This window comes from Numida meleagris, chromosome 25, assembly GCF_002078875.1.
Source record: "Numida meleagris isolate 19003 breed g44 Domestic line chromosome 25, NumMel1.0, whole genome shotgun sequence".
Taxonomy (NCBI): Eukaryota; Metazoa; Chordata; class Aves; order Galliformes; family Numididae; genus Numida; species Numida meleagris.
In genome coordinates, this window is record NC_034433.1 from 1,708,467 (window position 1) to 1,723,696 (window position 15,230).

General features: G+C 59.8%; 3 protein-coding genes across 4 annotated transcripts in view; all 3 read left to right on the forward strand.

Moving 5' to 3' along the window:
- On the forward strand, window positions 7-2,440 carry CDKN1A (cyclin dependent kinase inhibitor 1A). The gene is made up of 3 exons (XM_021376950.1): window positions 7-491; window positions 588-999; window positions 1,370-2,440. Exons 2-3 carry the CDS (start codon window positions 594-596, stop codon window positions 1,417-1,419), a joined length of 456 nt encoding a protein of 151 aa, XP_021232625.1. The 5' UTR covers window positions 7-491; window positions 588-593; the 3' UTR covers window positions 1,420-2,440.
- On the forward strand, window positions 2,535-13,176 carry RAB44 (RAB44, member RAS oncogene family). 2 transcript variants are annotated; one of them, XM_021376882.1, is made up of 17 exons: window positions 2,535-2,954; window positions 3,936-4,131; window positions 4,214-4,328; window positions 4,489-4,660; window positions 4,869-5,012; window positions 5,270-5,360; window positions 5,457-5,552; window positions 5,802-5,980; window positions 6,310-6,358; window positions 6,579-6,664; window positions 6,785-7,113; window positions 10,057-10,611; window positions 11,005-11,086; window positions 11,377-11,491; window positions 11,704-11,805; window positions 12,056-12,132; window positions 12,539-13,176. In XM_021376882.1, the coding sequence occupies exons 2-17, from the start codon at window positions 3,952-3,954 to the stop codon at window positions 12,624-12,626; spliced, it is 2,460 nt and encodes an 819-aa protein (XP_021232557.1). In that variant the 5' UTR covers window positions 2,535-2,954; window positions 3,936-3,951; the 3' UTR covers window positions 12,627-13,176. The 2 variants fall into 2 exon arrangements, with proteins under 2 accessions (XP_021232557.1, XP_021232556.1); XM_021376881.1 differs by having other exon boundaries at window positions 6,785-10,611.
- C25H6orf89 (chromosome 25 C6orf89 homolog) overlaps window positions 15,069-15,230 on the forward strand; it is a 20,954-nt gene continuing 20,792 nt past the window's right edge. The window contains exon 1 of the mRNA XM_021376941.1: window positions 15,069-15,221. The gene's annotated coding sequence lies outside the window, so the exon portion shown is untranslated. The remainder of the gene's footprint in view (window positions 15,222-15,230) is intronic.

Here is a 15,230-nt window from a genome sequence, read left to right on the forward strand (position 1 = left end):
ATTTCTATATATTTCTATATATTTACGTATGTATTTTCAACCGGATTCCACGATCCCTGCTGCTCGGGTGGGGGTCAAGCTCCTCAAGCCCCGAACCCCGCTGTGCCCCCACCTCGGCTCTGATAACCCCTCGCCCTGCGGGGTCCCGCTGCCCCACACATGGGGGGCCCCGCTCAGGAGGAGAAGCCTCGCACTTCCCCTGGAAGCCAACGCTGCTAGCATTGATTTGAAAGAAAACAACCAGGGTTCTTTTCCCCCACCCCCCCGCCCCACCCCGGTTACCCAACAGCTTCTTGCAGCTGACGAGGTGCCTGGCGGAGCGGTCAGGTTTGTGCCGCGCTCTTGCAGTGGCTTGGAAGGTTTCCCTGCCACTGGGCCTGGCTTCTTCAGATGAAGAAACCAACCAGAAAAACAACATCCCATGGCTTCGCCTGCCCCCGTGCCGCCCTCGCTCGTGCCCTAACCTACACCCGAGACCGTTAACACCCCCCGCTGTGTGAGCCTGGTCCTGCCCTGCGTGCAGCTCTGCCCCGCTCGCTGCCTTGGGCTCACGTCCCCCCCCCCCCTCTATGTTCCCCCTCCCCGCAGCCGCCATGCCGCTGTCGCAGAGCAGGGCCGGGCCGGTGCCGTGCAGCAGCAAAGCGTGCAGGAGCCTCTTTGGCCCCGTGGACCACGAGCAGCTCCAGAACGACTTCAAGGAGCTGCTGAGGCAGCAGCTGGAGGAAGCTCAGCGGCGCTGGAACTTCGACTTCGAGACCGAGACGCCCCTGGAAGGGCGCTTCAAGTGGGAGCGGGTCCCGCTGGCCGAGCAGCCTTCCCGCGAGCTCTGCGCCCTGGCCAAGGCCACCGGCGGCGGTGACGGCAGGAGCTCAGCGCCCCGCAGGGTCCCCCCCAAGGGCGCTGTCAGCGGGGCTCGCCATGGGGCGTCGCAGCAGAGCTCGGAGCTCACCAGGGCCGCTTCTCCGCAGCACTTGAAACGTGGGCAGCCCACTGTCAAAGGTGAGGGGTGGAGGCGCGGGGTCCCTCTGTGCGCTGCTGGTGGTGCCGTGGATGGGAGGGGCTGGGTGCACGGGGTCGCGGGACCGCCCTGAGAGCCCACCATGCTCCGAGGGGAAAGGCTGCAAACCGGCTGAGGGGTGGGCAGCAAGGCCAGGCTTGGATGCCCCATAGGTCAAAATGGCCCAGAACGGTTCACCAGCTTCGGTTCCTGTGGCCGGAGCCCGTCCTTGGGCTCAGGGGTGGTGGGACCGAGTGATGCAGGGCCCCGTGAACGCGGGGCTTTGGAGCTGTGAGTGCCCCTGGCTGGGGTTGGGGTGCTGCCCTCTCCTGCTGCTCCTGACCCATCCCAACTTCTCTTCCTGCCCTGCAGACTTCTACAGCTCCAAGAGGAGAGTTGTCCATGACAAGCCCAAGCTGTGACCGCTGCTGCTGGGGACGGACGCTGACGCTGACGTGCCCTGGGGGCGTCGTGGCTCTTCCCCTGCCCTGTACTGTGTAAGCTGTCTGTACGAAGCGATGCTGAGTCTGTAGTTCCCTATTTATGAGTAGCTCCGGGGTCCTGAGGGGCCCCCGCTGTGTGCAATGTGTAGGAGGAGCCCATGTTGAAGACCATGGGAGGGACTGAGGAGGACAGGAATGGGGCAAGTGGGGCTGAGTGTGCCCGTGGCCCGGCGCCGTCCTTGGAGCATCGTGGTGGCCAGCTGTGTCCTGTCCCTGCCCGCTGCCCGGCCATGGAGGACGCTGAGTCCCAGCAGCCCCAGAGTCTCACTGGTGTGGATCACGGCTGGGCATGGGCCCTGCGTGGAGCTGCTCCCAGTGACTCAGCGATGCTATCGATGGGCAGCGCAGTGGTGACCAACGTGCTGAAGGTGCCTCGTGGGGCCGGTGCTGCTCCGGGCTCTGTTGCCCCATGGCTGGCGGGGTTCCTGCCGTGGTGTTGGCTCGCTGTGCCTCGTTCAATGCTGACACTAAGCTGGATGGAGAGCTGCTGCTTGGCGCTGCCGGGCTGCTCGAGGGGTGGAGTGCTGCTCAGCAGCAGCTGGAAGAAGTGACAGCCTTCTCCTGGACTGTTTCCTACTTTGGAGCTGGGGGAGAGGACCCCGGCCTGGCCCTGCAGGGCAGCTGCTGTTGTGCCTGTGACCCAGGCACGTCCTGCAGGACGCGGCCCTGCTCTCGAGGCTCTCGGTGCTGTTGGGTCTCAGCACTTTCACTGGGTTCCCCTCCTGCTGCCCTGCTCTGGGACTCGAAGCGCTGCGGGGGGGTCCCGGGCAGAGGAGGTGGGCGCTGCTCCCAGCTCATTCCGTGATGCACTTTGCTGTCAGAGACGCTGGCGAGTTCCCAGCACTCAATGTTTATTTATGAAAACGCTACCGAGGCTTCTTGGAAGGGGAAATACCTGTTTGTCTGCGAGTGTAACCGAATAAACACTTGTCTAATGTAAGGGAATGGGTGGCTGTTCATGGAAATAACTGCTGTGTGGGGGGGAGGGTGCTGCGTGTGGGTTGGGGGTTGCTTTAGGGCTGCAGCACCCACGGAGCTGTGGTTTCTATGGGGATGGTGGGAAAGGAAAGGGGCTGATACGTGTCTGGATGATGGCTTGGGGGGTTTGGGATGCCCACCCATGGGATGGAGCCTTTTTAATTAGGATGGGCACTCGTGCTGTGCTTGCTGCTGATGCCGCAGAGCTGCTGTGGGTCCGGGGTGGGTTGGGGTCCCTGGTTGAGCCCTTTGCACGCTCACTTTGCGGCGCTGCAAACAGGAAACGTGCGCGTACCGGCAGTTGAGTGCAACCCCAAAGCGGAAGGCTGCCTTGAGTAAGAGAGAGAATGACGGTGTGGGGCCGGGAGGTGTGCAGCAACGATGCCCTCCGTGTGGGGCTGACGTCCCCCCAGCCCCGGGGAGCCCCACGGTGCAGCCAGGCAGCAGCACCCCAAAACTGAGGGCACGCAGAGGAGGTAAGCCTTGCTCTAGGGGTGCGTCGCTTTAAGTAATAGAGAAGTGGGGGAGAAGAAGGGGTTTTTTTTTAGTGTTAGGGACACAGGGTTCGTGCCTGGCCCTGCACGTGTGGGGCCGTTGGCAGCGGTGACCCTCAGCAGGAAGCGTGTCAGACGGCCGCCGGGCTTTAAGTCCCTTTGGTATTTATTTTACGGCTTTTCCTTGTTCGGTGCCTCCATTTCGTGGCACGCGATGGGCTCAGCTCGCTCCGTGGGGCAGGGGGAGGGACCAAGGGGTTTCCCTGCATCACAACCACCCCCCCCTCACCAAGATGCTGCCGCTTTGGCTCTCTCTCTAAGGGGGCTGGGACCACAAAATGAGGTACCCGCATCCTGAACACCCCCCCTCTCCCCCCCAGCTCCATCCCTGGGGCTCTGCTGACCTCGCAGGCCCCCCCCATGTGTCTGCGTGGTGCCGTGGGACGGTGCTGCATGGGAGTCCAAGGGGATGGGGACGTTTTAGGGCCCGTTCCTCAGTTCCTGTGCACCTTAGGGCGTAGCGAAACTGCACGTTGCAGGAGGAGGGGTGGGGTGGGGTGGGGCAGGGGGGGGGCTTTCCCCTTCTCCCATTTCTTGTCCCGGTTTGGGCACACTTCAGAGCCCTGCGGATGAGAGGGCAGAGCCGGGGGGTGAACGCGGGGGTGTGAATGGAAACCTCCCCGAGGTCACAGGGGGTGACTCAGGGCTGCGGAAGCCGGGGGAGGGATGCTCGGTGCTGCTGGGGAGCTCCTGGAGCTGCACGGAGCTCGCATCACCCCCATGACCCCACGTCAAGAGCGGGTGGGAGCGCGGTGTCCCCCCCCCACATCCCCGCCAGGCACAACCACATCCCCGCTGGGTGCTGGGCTGGGTGCAACCGGAGAGAAGTGCCTCTTTTCCTATTGCCAAACCGGCTCGGGGCCCTTCTGAGCGGTTTAATGGGTCGCTGGTTCCCCTCCTCAGGAGCCCACCGTGAGCCATGGCCGAGCAGCGCGCGGGCACCAGGGGTCGGCGCATGGGCTCCAGCCGGCGGCGGCAGCTCCGCAAGGACCTGGGGGAGGAGCCGCCGTGGGCAGCAGCTGTGATGCAGAGGGTCCAGGACATCATCCAGGAGCAGCACGGGGACACGGAGGGGTTCATCACTCGTGCAGACATGCAGGTAAGGGGTGGGGGCGGGGGGGGGGGGGGCTGTAAGGTTCCTTCCAACCCAGCCGTTCTATGGGTCTGCGATCTGTTCTTAGAAGCTGCAGGAGGTGGTTGTCCCGTGCAGCACGGAGGAGCTGGAGCTGCTCTTTGATGGGATGGATGCTGCGGGCACCGGGCAGCTGAGCGCCGAGGAGTTCACCGCTGGGCTCCGTAAGTGCCAGCCCAGCTACTCCAAGCACACAGCTCCCACCCCAGCGCTTCCCAATGGGGATGCTCCATGTTCTGAGTGGCACTTGGCGGCCCCCGGTGGCTCTGAGCCCATGGGGTGGGAAGCAATGGGATGCGGGTGCTGAGGGCTGTGTTTCTGCAGGGCAGTTCCTGAGCTCCCAAAAAGCCAGCAAGGAGCATCGGCGGCGGAAAGCAGCGTCACGGAGGAGCTGCTTGGTCCTCGCCAGCCCCACGTGGGAGGAGATGGACAGCGAGGAGAGGAAACACTTTGCAGCCTTCATGGAGCAGCTGGGAGTGGATGACCGATGGGAAGAGTGAGCAGCTGGCTCAGCACCCCTGGGCGTCCTGCAGGGTGGGACAGGGCAGGGTTCCCCCCAGTTGGGTGCCCTCGTGGGCAGCACCGGAGCTGCCTTTGTCCCAAGGAGCAGGAGCATGGCCACCCCCAGGACCACACGTCCCCAATGACAGGGACCCCCAAGTTGGTCCGAGTTTTCTTGCTGCCCTGCTCCTCTCTCCTGGCAGGCACGAGATCTGGCAGCTCTGGGCCAAGCTGCGGAACGATGAGCCCCAGCTCCTGGGCAACCTGGAGGCCTTCCTGGCCAAGATGAGGCACCGCATCCAAGAAGCCCGGAGTAAGAAGGAGGCCTTGGAGGAGGCCCTCAACAAGTGAGTCCCTGCCATGGAGGTGCCCTGAGGAGGGAGAAACCCGGGTGTTCCCAGCACCTCCGCCACGGCCTGGGCAGAGGATTCACATTGTGCTTATGATTGGGGTTGGGCACCCAATGGCTAAAGTGCCGGACACATCCCCGCTGGGTGAATGAACCTCCAGGTGATCTGTGGGTCTGGTGGGCAACTCAGAGTCCCCAGACCCACACCCACGTGGCACAGTCTGACCCTCCTGACCTCCCACCCCCCCCCACCAGGCGCGTGGCCGAGCACAACCGGGAGGTGCAGCAGCTCTGCGAGGCCCTGGAGCAGCAGATCCAAGAGGAGCGGCAGCGGATGGAGCAGGAGGTGGGGGCTCCATCCACCCCATCCCCCCCCCCCCCAAAGGGGGTACCCAGCACCCCAAACCCCAACCGGGTGCTGACTTTCCCATCGCCCCCACAGAGCACGGCCCGGAGCCGCCTGCACTGTGCAATGCTGCAGCGAGCGCTGGATGCCAGAGAGAAGGAGCTGCAGCGCTTGGTTGCGGTGCAGGAGGAGGTGAGCTGACCCCCAGCGAGCACCGGTGGTGCAGCTCTTTACGTTGCGCTCGTGGCTTCAGCCCGGTGTTGTACACCTGGATGCTCTCTGCAGGCCGTCGCGTAGCACCTCCATCGCTCACCCTCTGCCCCCCGTCCCCACGGTCCCTTCCTTCTCTGGGAGCACCTAAACTGAGTTTCCCACCCAATGCCCCGGGGGAAATCCAGCCCCAGCCCCAGAGCGGGAGGTGACCCTGCTGTCTCCCCGCAGCTGGAGGCACGGTGCCGCAGCGTCCTCAGCACGCAGCGAGCAGCCAGCGCCGAGAACAGGCAGCTGGAGGAGAGCAACCGGGCGCTGGAGGAGCAGCTGCAGCACATCCATGCACAGCTGCAGCAGACCCACGAGTGCCTGCGGGCTGCCATGGCTCGGCAGCGGGCGGAGGAACCGCGGTGAGTGGCTTCTGCTCACGGAGTTGGGGCAGGTGGGGAGCGAGGTGGATGGGTCTCAGCCGTCGTTTTGCTTTGGTATGGTGTGAAAAGTATGGGGAAGCGGTGTGATTGGGTATGAAAAGTACTGGGAGGAAAAGCCAGGACTATCAGCATCGTGCTGATAGGATCCTCCCAGCACTGGTGCAAGGCCCACGGGTGGGCTCTGCTGTCCCAGTCTCGACCAGAGCAGGGCCCACCACCGCTTCCAGGGCTGCAGAGGACCCCGGGGAGGGGATGCAGGAGGTGAAGGGATGCTGTTTCCATTGTGACCCCGTGCTCTGTGCTTGCAGGGATGGAGCGGAGGCAGAGCTGCCCGGTGAGATGCTGCCATCCCCACAGGTGTGCACAGTGGGGATGTGGGGGGCTGTCACATGGGGCAGCACCGTGCTGCATGGGTGCTCGGGAAGGGGTGAGCAGCAGCAGCATACAGGGCTGCTACCCCCAAATCCTGGGTGGGAAGATCTGGAAACTGAAGCAGGAAAGCTGAGCATCATTTCAAATCGATACAGACCCTGCCACGTGCTATTTTTCCTCTTCTCTTTTCCTCCCTTTGCCGCAGATGAGCCGGGAGCAGCACCGCTCGGAGATGCACATCAGGCCGAGCTCCGAGGGCAGCGAGCCCAAGCGCAGGAGCACCCACCACGTGTAAGGGTCCTGGGCCCCGGGAGCTGCACTCACATCCTCCACCCTCCCCAGGCCAAAAATTCCTTCCTCTTCAGTGCTCTGACCCGGTGCTGTGCTCACCCCGCTTTCTGCTCTTACCAGGGTTTGGGAGAAGCCACCAGCAGACACAAGCACGACACGGCTGCTCTCTGTAGAAGAGGACCCCTTCCCCGAATTTCTGAAAGAGGAACGGTTTTCTGGCCAAGGCTCTTTGCTAAGAGAGATGAGTGATGCAATAGCAGCTCTGAGCACGCAGAAGCTGCAAGCACCGGGAGACGCTGCCCAGCGCCCGCAGGATGATGCTGAGCCCCATGCAGGACCGCGTGGCTCAGCCCCACGAGAGACCCACATCAGTCACAAGGTGTTGGAAGAAGACCCGAGAGAGGGACGAGCTGCAGCTGAGCTTCGTGCTGGGGACGGGACACAGGCTGGTGCGTCTGCAGGAGCTGTGCACCGCAGGGCTCAGGAGCAGGGGGCAGCCGAGGGAGACAGCGCAGAGAGAGCAGGGCAGAGCCCAGAGCAGGTGCTAAAGGTGTTGTCTGTGCAGGGAAAGGGTGCTGGTGGGGAGCAGGAGGTGCTAAAAGAGGTTGAGAGCCCACAGGAGGCACCGGGAGAGAGCACCGAGATGGGCGAGCAGGCGTGGGTGGGGGTGGAGGGAGCAGGATGGGTGCAAGGAAGGATGAAGTGGGAAAAGGTGCAGCTCCCAGGAGAAGGAGAAAATGTGGAGGCAGTCCTCAAAGCTCAGGAGGTGGAGCTCCCAGTGGGCTGCTCTGCCACTGAGGTTCTTCAGGTGCTGGGGGAGCACCTGGAACCTGAGGTGCCAGGATGGGGTGAGGTGCAAATGGCAGCAGTGCAGGGGGTGACAGAAGCTCCCAACCCTGCAAAAGTGGATGGAGAGGGTAGAGGTGCAGTGGGGCACTCCTGGGGAGAGACCAAAGGGACTGAGCTGCAGCCCCTGAGTGCGGCTGGTGACCTGGGCACGGAGCAGGCAGAGAGCGTGGAGCCAGATGTGCAGCTGGTGGAGGAAGTTAATAGAGCAGAGCCAGAGCTGGAGGAGGGAGCTGAGGCTGCTGCAGTGCTTGGTGAGGAGCTTTCTCCTGTGGAAATCCCTGCAGGGAGCCCAGTTCCAGGTAGTCTGGTTCTGGTTAGTGCTCAGGCAATTGAAATGGAGGAGGCAGAGGACTCTCCAGCAGAGACCCTGCTGCATGGGGGTCCCAGCCTGGAAGCCCCGAGGGATGGGGGGGACCACACAGCCATGCATCTTGGGGAGGATGCTGAGGATGGGGAACAGCTGCTTGCAGAGCTGGGGGAGATCAGAGAGAGCCTGGAGGCAGAGCTGCAGCCCCTGAGTGCGGCTGGTGACCTGGGTACTGAGCAAGCAGAGAGCATGGAGGCAGATGTGCAGCTGCTGGGTGAGGTTGGTAAACCAGAGTTTGTAGAAATGGAGGGGGCAGAGAACTCCCAGGTGCACATGCAGCTGCAATGGGGTCCCAGTCAAGAAGTGCTATGGGGAGAGGGAGGCCATACAGCTGTGCAGCTCACACAGGAGGCTGAGGATGAGGGCCAAGACATACAGCACCTGAAAGAAGAGAGGGAGATGGAAGTGGTGCAGGAAGAGGGCACTGATCAGGATGAGCTGGTCCTGGTGAGTGCTCAGGCACTGGAAAAGGAGGAGGGAGAGGACTCTCTAGTTCAGACCCTGCTGCATGGGGGTCCCAGCTCAGAAGCCCCGAGGGATGGATTGGATGACACAGCCATGCATCTTGGGGAGGATGCTGAGGATGGGGAACAGCTGCTTGCAGAGCTGGGGGAGATCAGAGAGAGCCTGGAGGCAGAGCTGCAACCCCTGAGTGCGGCTGGTGACCTGGGTACAGAGCAGGCAGAGAGTGTGGAGCCAGATGTGCAGCTGCTGGAGGAAGCTGACAGAGCAGAGCCAGAGCTGGAGGAGGGAGCTGGGGCTTCTGAGGTGCTTGATGAGGAGCTTTCTCCTGTGGAAATCCCTGCAAGGAGCCCAGTTCCAGGTATGTGGGTACTGGAATTTAGTGCTCAGGCAATTGAAATGGAGGAGGGAGAGGACTCTCCAGTTGAGATCCTGCTGCATGGGGGTCCTAGCTTGGAAGCCCTGAGGGATGGATTAGATGACACAGCCATGCATCTTGGGGAGGATGCTGAGGATGGGGAACAGCTGCTTGCAGAGCTGGGGGAGATCAGAGAGAGCCTGGAGACAGAGCTGCAGCCTCTGAGTGCAGCTGGTGACCTGGGTACAGAGCAGGCAGAGAGCGTGGGGCCAGATGTGCAGCTGCTGGAGGAAGCTGATAGAGCAGAGCCAGAGCTGGAGGAGGGAGCTGGGGCTGCTGTGGTGCTTGATGAGGAGCTTTCTCCTGTGGAAATCCCTGCAAGGAGCCCAGTTCCAGGTATGTGGGTACTGGAATTTAGTGCTCAGGCAATTGAAATGGAGGAGGGAGAGGACTCTCCAGCTGAGATCCTGCTGCATGGGGGTCCCAGCTCAGAAGCCCTGAGGGATGGATTAGATGACACAGCCACGCATCTTGGGGAGGATGCTGAGGACAGGGGACAGCTGCTTGCAGAGCTGGGGGAGATCAAAGAGAGCCTGGAGGCAGAGCTGCAGCCCCGGAGTGCGGCTGGTGAACTGGGTACTGAGCAAGCAGAAAGTGTGGGGGCTGATGTGCAGCTGGTGGAGGAAGCTGATAGAGCAGAGCCAGAGCCAGAGGAGGGAGCTGGGGCTGCTGTGGTGCTTGGTGAGGGGCTTTCCCCTGTGGAAATCACTGCAGGGAGCCCTGCTCCAGGTGGGCTGGTACTGGTTAGTGCTCAGGAGCTGGAAAGGAAGGAGGCAGAGTCACTTGTGCAGCTGGAGGAGCTCACGTTATCCCATGGAGATAGCACTGGGGCTGACGGGAAACCCCTGGGTGCAGCGGGGCTGTGGGAAGGGGCAGAGAGCCCAGCTGTGGCTCTAGAAGCATCTCCATGCATGGCTCACAACACAGATGTGTGGGATGGGGATGCTGAGGCTGCTTTGCATGCTGAGTACGCTGCTGCTGCTGAGCACGCTCACCCACGTGCAGTGCTGGTTGCAGTCAGTGGTCCAGATGAGCAGATCCTGGAGGAAACCCAGAGAGAGAGCACTGACGCAGAGGGAAGGAGCCCTCTGGATGGAGCTCAAGGTCTGGAAGTGGTGCGTGGAGCGAGGCTAGAGGCAGAGGCAAAGATTTTAGTTGCAGCTCAGCATTTGGAACTAAAGCAGGGCCGTGATGATGCCAGTGCAGCCACACTGGCTTCCCCTGTCTCCGAGGTGCCGTTACAGATCAGAGTGCTAAGGCTGGATGCTATGATGCAGGAGGATGTTCTCGTTCCAGATGTGCAGCGGCTAGGTGGTTCGGGACAGGCAGCCCAGGAGCAGGTCTCAGCACAGGCAGATAAAGGGAGGCTGCACGCTGCCCCCCGGCAGCTACAGAAGCCACCAGGCGTGATGGAAGCAGCTGCCAGACCTGCTGAGGCTCCAAAACAAGAAGTGCCACCAGCGTCAGCCCTTCACACGGGGATCCAACGGGGGGAAGATGCTGCAGAGGATCTCTCGGGGATGGCCCTTGGGGACAGCCCGGAGGTGGAAGCGGTCAGCAGCAGGGTGCAGCCTCACAGGCAGCTCTCAGGAGAGCAGAGGGAAGACCTCGATGTTGGCCAGCTGGAAAAGAAACAGGAGATGGAGCAGAGAATGAGACCGGGAGGTGAGGCCGGTCCAGGAGAGCCAGGGGCTGAGCCTGTGAATGGAGCAGGAGCTGCCTCGAAGGGCTCTCTGGAGCCTGACCACCTCTACAACGTGCTGTTTGTCGGGGACTCCCACGTGGGCAAAACGTCCTTTCTGTACCGACTGCATGCTGATGCCTTCAACCCACACCTGGCTGCCACAGTCGGTAGGTCAGCTCTGCACCCGCATGGGTGACCCTTCCCCGCCCCACAAGCTGCTGGAGGTCGTTACATGCACATCACTGCTCACAGCGATCTGTCACTAGGGTCCAAATAGAGCCACACACCTGGATGCTTGCAAGGAGGCCATGCCAATGCTCCTTGACCTCGCTGGGGCACCGAGGGCTTTTCTTTTGGCTCTGTTCTTCTCTCTGAATCAACCTGCTCTCACTCACTGTGAAACTCAAGACCTTAACAAAATCCAGCTGTAAAACATCTCAGGGTCGCGGGTTTCCTTGGGACCAGCCCACTCGAGCTGCAGCCTCCACTGCCTGGCTCCTCCATCCGTGTTACAGGGGGGGAAACTCCACGATATCTAAATATCCCTGTCTGTGTCCCAGGGCTGGATTATCAGGTCAAAAACCTCGTGGTGGACAACAAGCGCTTCGCCCTCCGCCTGTGGGACTCAGCTGGGCAGGAAAGGTGAGGTGCCGTGCTGGGTGCCTGGGGAGAGCAGCCTGGCAGAAGCTGCCTGGGGAGCTTGGCAGAAATGGATGTGCTCGCTTTGCAAAGGGGATCTGATAAAAAAAATAATAGAGGAAGGAATTGGGATAAAAATAAGCACTCAAACTCTGCAGTTTGAGTGACAGGAGCAAAATTTGGGTTTTGCCTTTTTGGTCAGTACGGGTTCCCAGCTGTTCCACTGGGATTTCAGGGTGGTCCTAGGCGATCCCTCCTCCCTCCCTCCTGGTGATGCTCTGTGCTGCCCGCAGGTACCACAGCATCACCAAGCAGTTCTTCCGGAAGGCGGACGGCGTGGTGCTGATGTACGACGTCACGTCGCAGTACTCCTTCGCCGATGTGCGCTACTGGCTCAGCTGCATCCAGGTGGGCACCACGGGGAAACCCGGCCCTGCCCCGTGAAAGAGGTGCTGGTAACATCTTACATCTGGAGTCGTCCCCTTTCAGTCCTGGGAAATGGGGGTAACTCCTGGCCCAAATCCACGCGCATCCTTCGGGATGTGTCTGGGCAGAGTGTCCAGCTGTGATTCATGGAGGTGATGGTTGCGTTCCTGATCCTCCCCTCTTTCATTGCCCAGGAGGGAGCAGAAGATGGAGTCACTGTCCTGCTTCTGGGGAACAAAATAGACTGTGCTGCAGAGAGGCAGGTCCCTACACAGGAGGGGGAGCGCCTGGCTCAGGTGGGTGCATGGCCCTGCTGCAGTGTGCTCCCAGACAGGGTCCCATTCCTCGGCACTAAATGTTGGTGTTGCAGCCACCAGCAAAGGTGGATTGCACCCTCACGTTGCAGTCCATCAGTTCTTTGGTTACTTTTTTCCCCTGAGTCCTTCTGTTTCTGCTTGGCCGTGATGCTCCTTGGCTGTTTGCTGTTGTATCGAGCTATTGCGATGCAAGGGAAGCACATTTCTCTGCGTGCCCTGTGTCTTCCAGGAGCACCAGCTCTTGTTTTACGAATGCAGCGCTGCCTCCGGCCACAACGTCACCGAGTCCATCATCAGCCTGGTCAGGTGAGGCGTGTGCTTGGGTTCTGCCAGCTCTCCTGAATTTAATGGGCTCCCTCCTGCATTTCCTATGGGTGCCGTGGAGAGGAGCTCACAGAACAGCAGGTGCATGGCTGGGATGAACTGGGGATGTGCTGGGAGACAGCTCCTGGATGCTCTGCATTGCAAGGAGGTGGGAAAAAAGAAAAAAGAAAAAAAAAAAACCACAGTTTCTCAGGATGCTGCTGATTTCTCCCTGGATGGGTTAAATCAGTTCTGTCTGTGATCAGATTTAGGCTGGGGTTTTCAGCAGTCTGCAGTTCTCAAAGCACGCTGAGCTGGAAAGGCCCCTGACTCCTTTCATTCAATGAATGCAAGAGCAATATAAAATATGGGGGAAAACACATGGCTAATTTGCTTCCTTTTTGCCCAGGGCACTCAAAGTTTGCGAAGATCGATTGAGAAATAAGGCAGAAGAGGTACCAAAGCTGCCTCAGAAGAAAAAGGGATGCTGCTGGTGATGGAGAGAGTCCTTGCTGTGGTCCAAAACTGCAGTGGCAGCCAGAAAAGCAGCTGGAGATGAACAGCGACCACAGAATTTCTGTGCTCAGAAAAATCAGGGTTATGAACTCCGCCAGGGAGCGCGTGACTTTGCAGTGACAGCAGCTGAAGAAGCAACATCAGCTCCAACAGCTCGTTTAGACGCGTGCATCTCCTTTGCATCTCAGTGCCTCAGCACCTCTGTTATCACCAAAGCCTCCATCCCCTGTATGGTTGCTCCCAGCCCATCCCTCTGCCACCAGCTGTCCTCCCTTAGCCCTAATCCTTGAAGGACCTTCTTGCTTAATGCATCCCCTTCTACCACATTTGGTTGTAAAGTCATTTTATTACTGGCTGTGTTATGGGGCTGGCTTGAAGAATGCAGCAACTCAGGAAGAACTTTCGTGGCTCAGCTCAGGGCTGAGGCTGGGCTCGGTATTCAGAGTATCCACCATAGGATTTGTTTGTGCCCATCTTCACTATTTCTGCTTTGTTGTTATATCCTCAAACAATATAATCCCAAGCACCTTTTCCAAGTCTGGTCGATGATGAGAGGAACACCATTTCAGTCTGACCAGCTCAAACGGGCTCTGCATGACCCCCCTGCAGAGCTGCCCATGCACCGAAGCCCTTCAGCACATCAGCTTTTCCCCTTCCCTAAATTTGCTGGGATTATGTGCAACAGATGCTGCCTGTCCTGCGCACTCCCACTACCCATCACAAGCGATTTTATTTGCTCACGAAAGCATGAGGAGTTGAGGCTGAATTCCCCCGTTAGATGGCAGCAAATGCAGCAATGCCTTCACTGCTGCTCCAAGCGAAGAACAGCAGGGCCCGAAACTGATCTGCAAAAGAGAGGGCTTCACAGAGCAGCAGACAGAAAGAAACGCCTGTTCGATTCTGCTGGAAATCATGTCTATAGAAGAGGTTTGAATCTGTGCCTAGACACGTTGCAAGGCAGTAAAGCAGGTTGGAAAGCAGGGCGGCGGTGCTGGTCTCTTTTCTCAGCTGACAAGGGAGAGGATGCAAGGAAATGGGTTCGAGCTGTGCCAGGGGAGGTTCCAGTTGGGTATCAGGAAGAATTCCTTCACAGAGGGTGGTCAGGGTCTGGGAGGGGCTGCCCAGGGATGTGATGGGGCTGGCGTCCCTGGAGATATATAGGAAATATGTGGACGTGGCACTTAGGGACATGGCTTAGCAGAGGACGTGTAGCGTTGGGTGGGTGGTTGGACTTGATGATCTCAAAGGCGTTTTCCAACCTAAATGTCTCTGTGATTCTATTCTATGATTTTCTGACCCGTAAGGACTGCTCACTTGCAAACTCATTCATGAGTATTTCGAGGAGGATCGAGGTCTAAGATACGAATAGCAACAGGGAAATCCATGTTTTTTTGGACCACAGGACCATTCTTCAATGAGGTTCTTTCCCTTTGAGCTCTTCAAGGCACCCCACAACAAACAGAGGAGCTGCCCGAGCTGTGTCAAGAACGCAGGCCTCATTCTCCAGCCCCGGGTCATCAGGCGTCCGCTGCCACTTGGCTTTGTTGTGTGCACCTTGGGAGCAGGCAAACTGGAAGGGATCCTGACAGGTTAGGACAAATCGTTGGCGTGAGCTTTTGGCATGCCAGCTGCCAGGTTTCAGCCAAATTATCTCTGTTTGCCACCGTTTCGTGTCGATGAGTCGTTTTATTCCGTGAGTGGTGAAATCAAAGCAACAGCTTTTAAATAAATTGTTCTTTTTATGGCTGAAAGCTTCAGAACTCTTACAGAAGAGACTGGCAACTTCGCTTTTGTGGATGGGGAAACGGAGGCAAGCAAAGCCAGCATTTGCTTGCGAATGCCCAGTGGCATCCTGAAGAATTTCCCTCCAGTCCCCTCGCATTGCACTAAACCTGGATTGGAGACCTCCCTGTGTCATGAGCTGGGCTTGGGAAGGCAGGATATTGAAACCGAGTCCTTGCAGTGTCTAATCGAGCTGCAGAACTCGTTGCTGCAGGATGGTGTTGAGGCCGAGAGCTTGAACAAGACTGGAAAGGAGACCTGAGAGCAACAGATACCGAAACCAACCCATGGTGGTGGTCCCAGCCAGGAATGGTGCAGGGGTTAGGGCATGGATTGAGGGGTGCAGGGGGTGACTTGAGGGTGCTGATGGAGTGGGCACAACATAAGAAGGCCGTAAAGTATTAGAGAGCAGCCAGAGGAGGGCTGTGAAGGTGGGGAAGGGGCTGGAGAGTGCGGCATGTCCTCACACCGGGTTTGTTTGCAGAGGGAAGGCCTGAAACAGCTCCCTTACAGCGGGGTCAGCCCGGGGGGTGAGGAAAAGCTCCTTCAGGGGCAGCAGGCGGCCCGGGGCTGCGGGGTTTGGGGCTGAGTTCTGCTGCCCGGAGCCGGGGGTCGGACCGCGGATGTTCCGTGATTATTGCATCGACACCGGGGACTCTGAGCCCGGGGCTGCGGGTCACCACGGGAACGCAACCACCGTCCCACCCCCTCCCCGTCCCCCGGAAGCAGGAAGCGGCCGCCGGGTCCGCCTCCACCGCGGGCGGGAGGAGCCCGGAGCCGGGCGGCGGAGCGGGGTGAGGCCG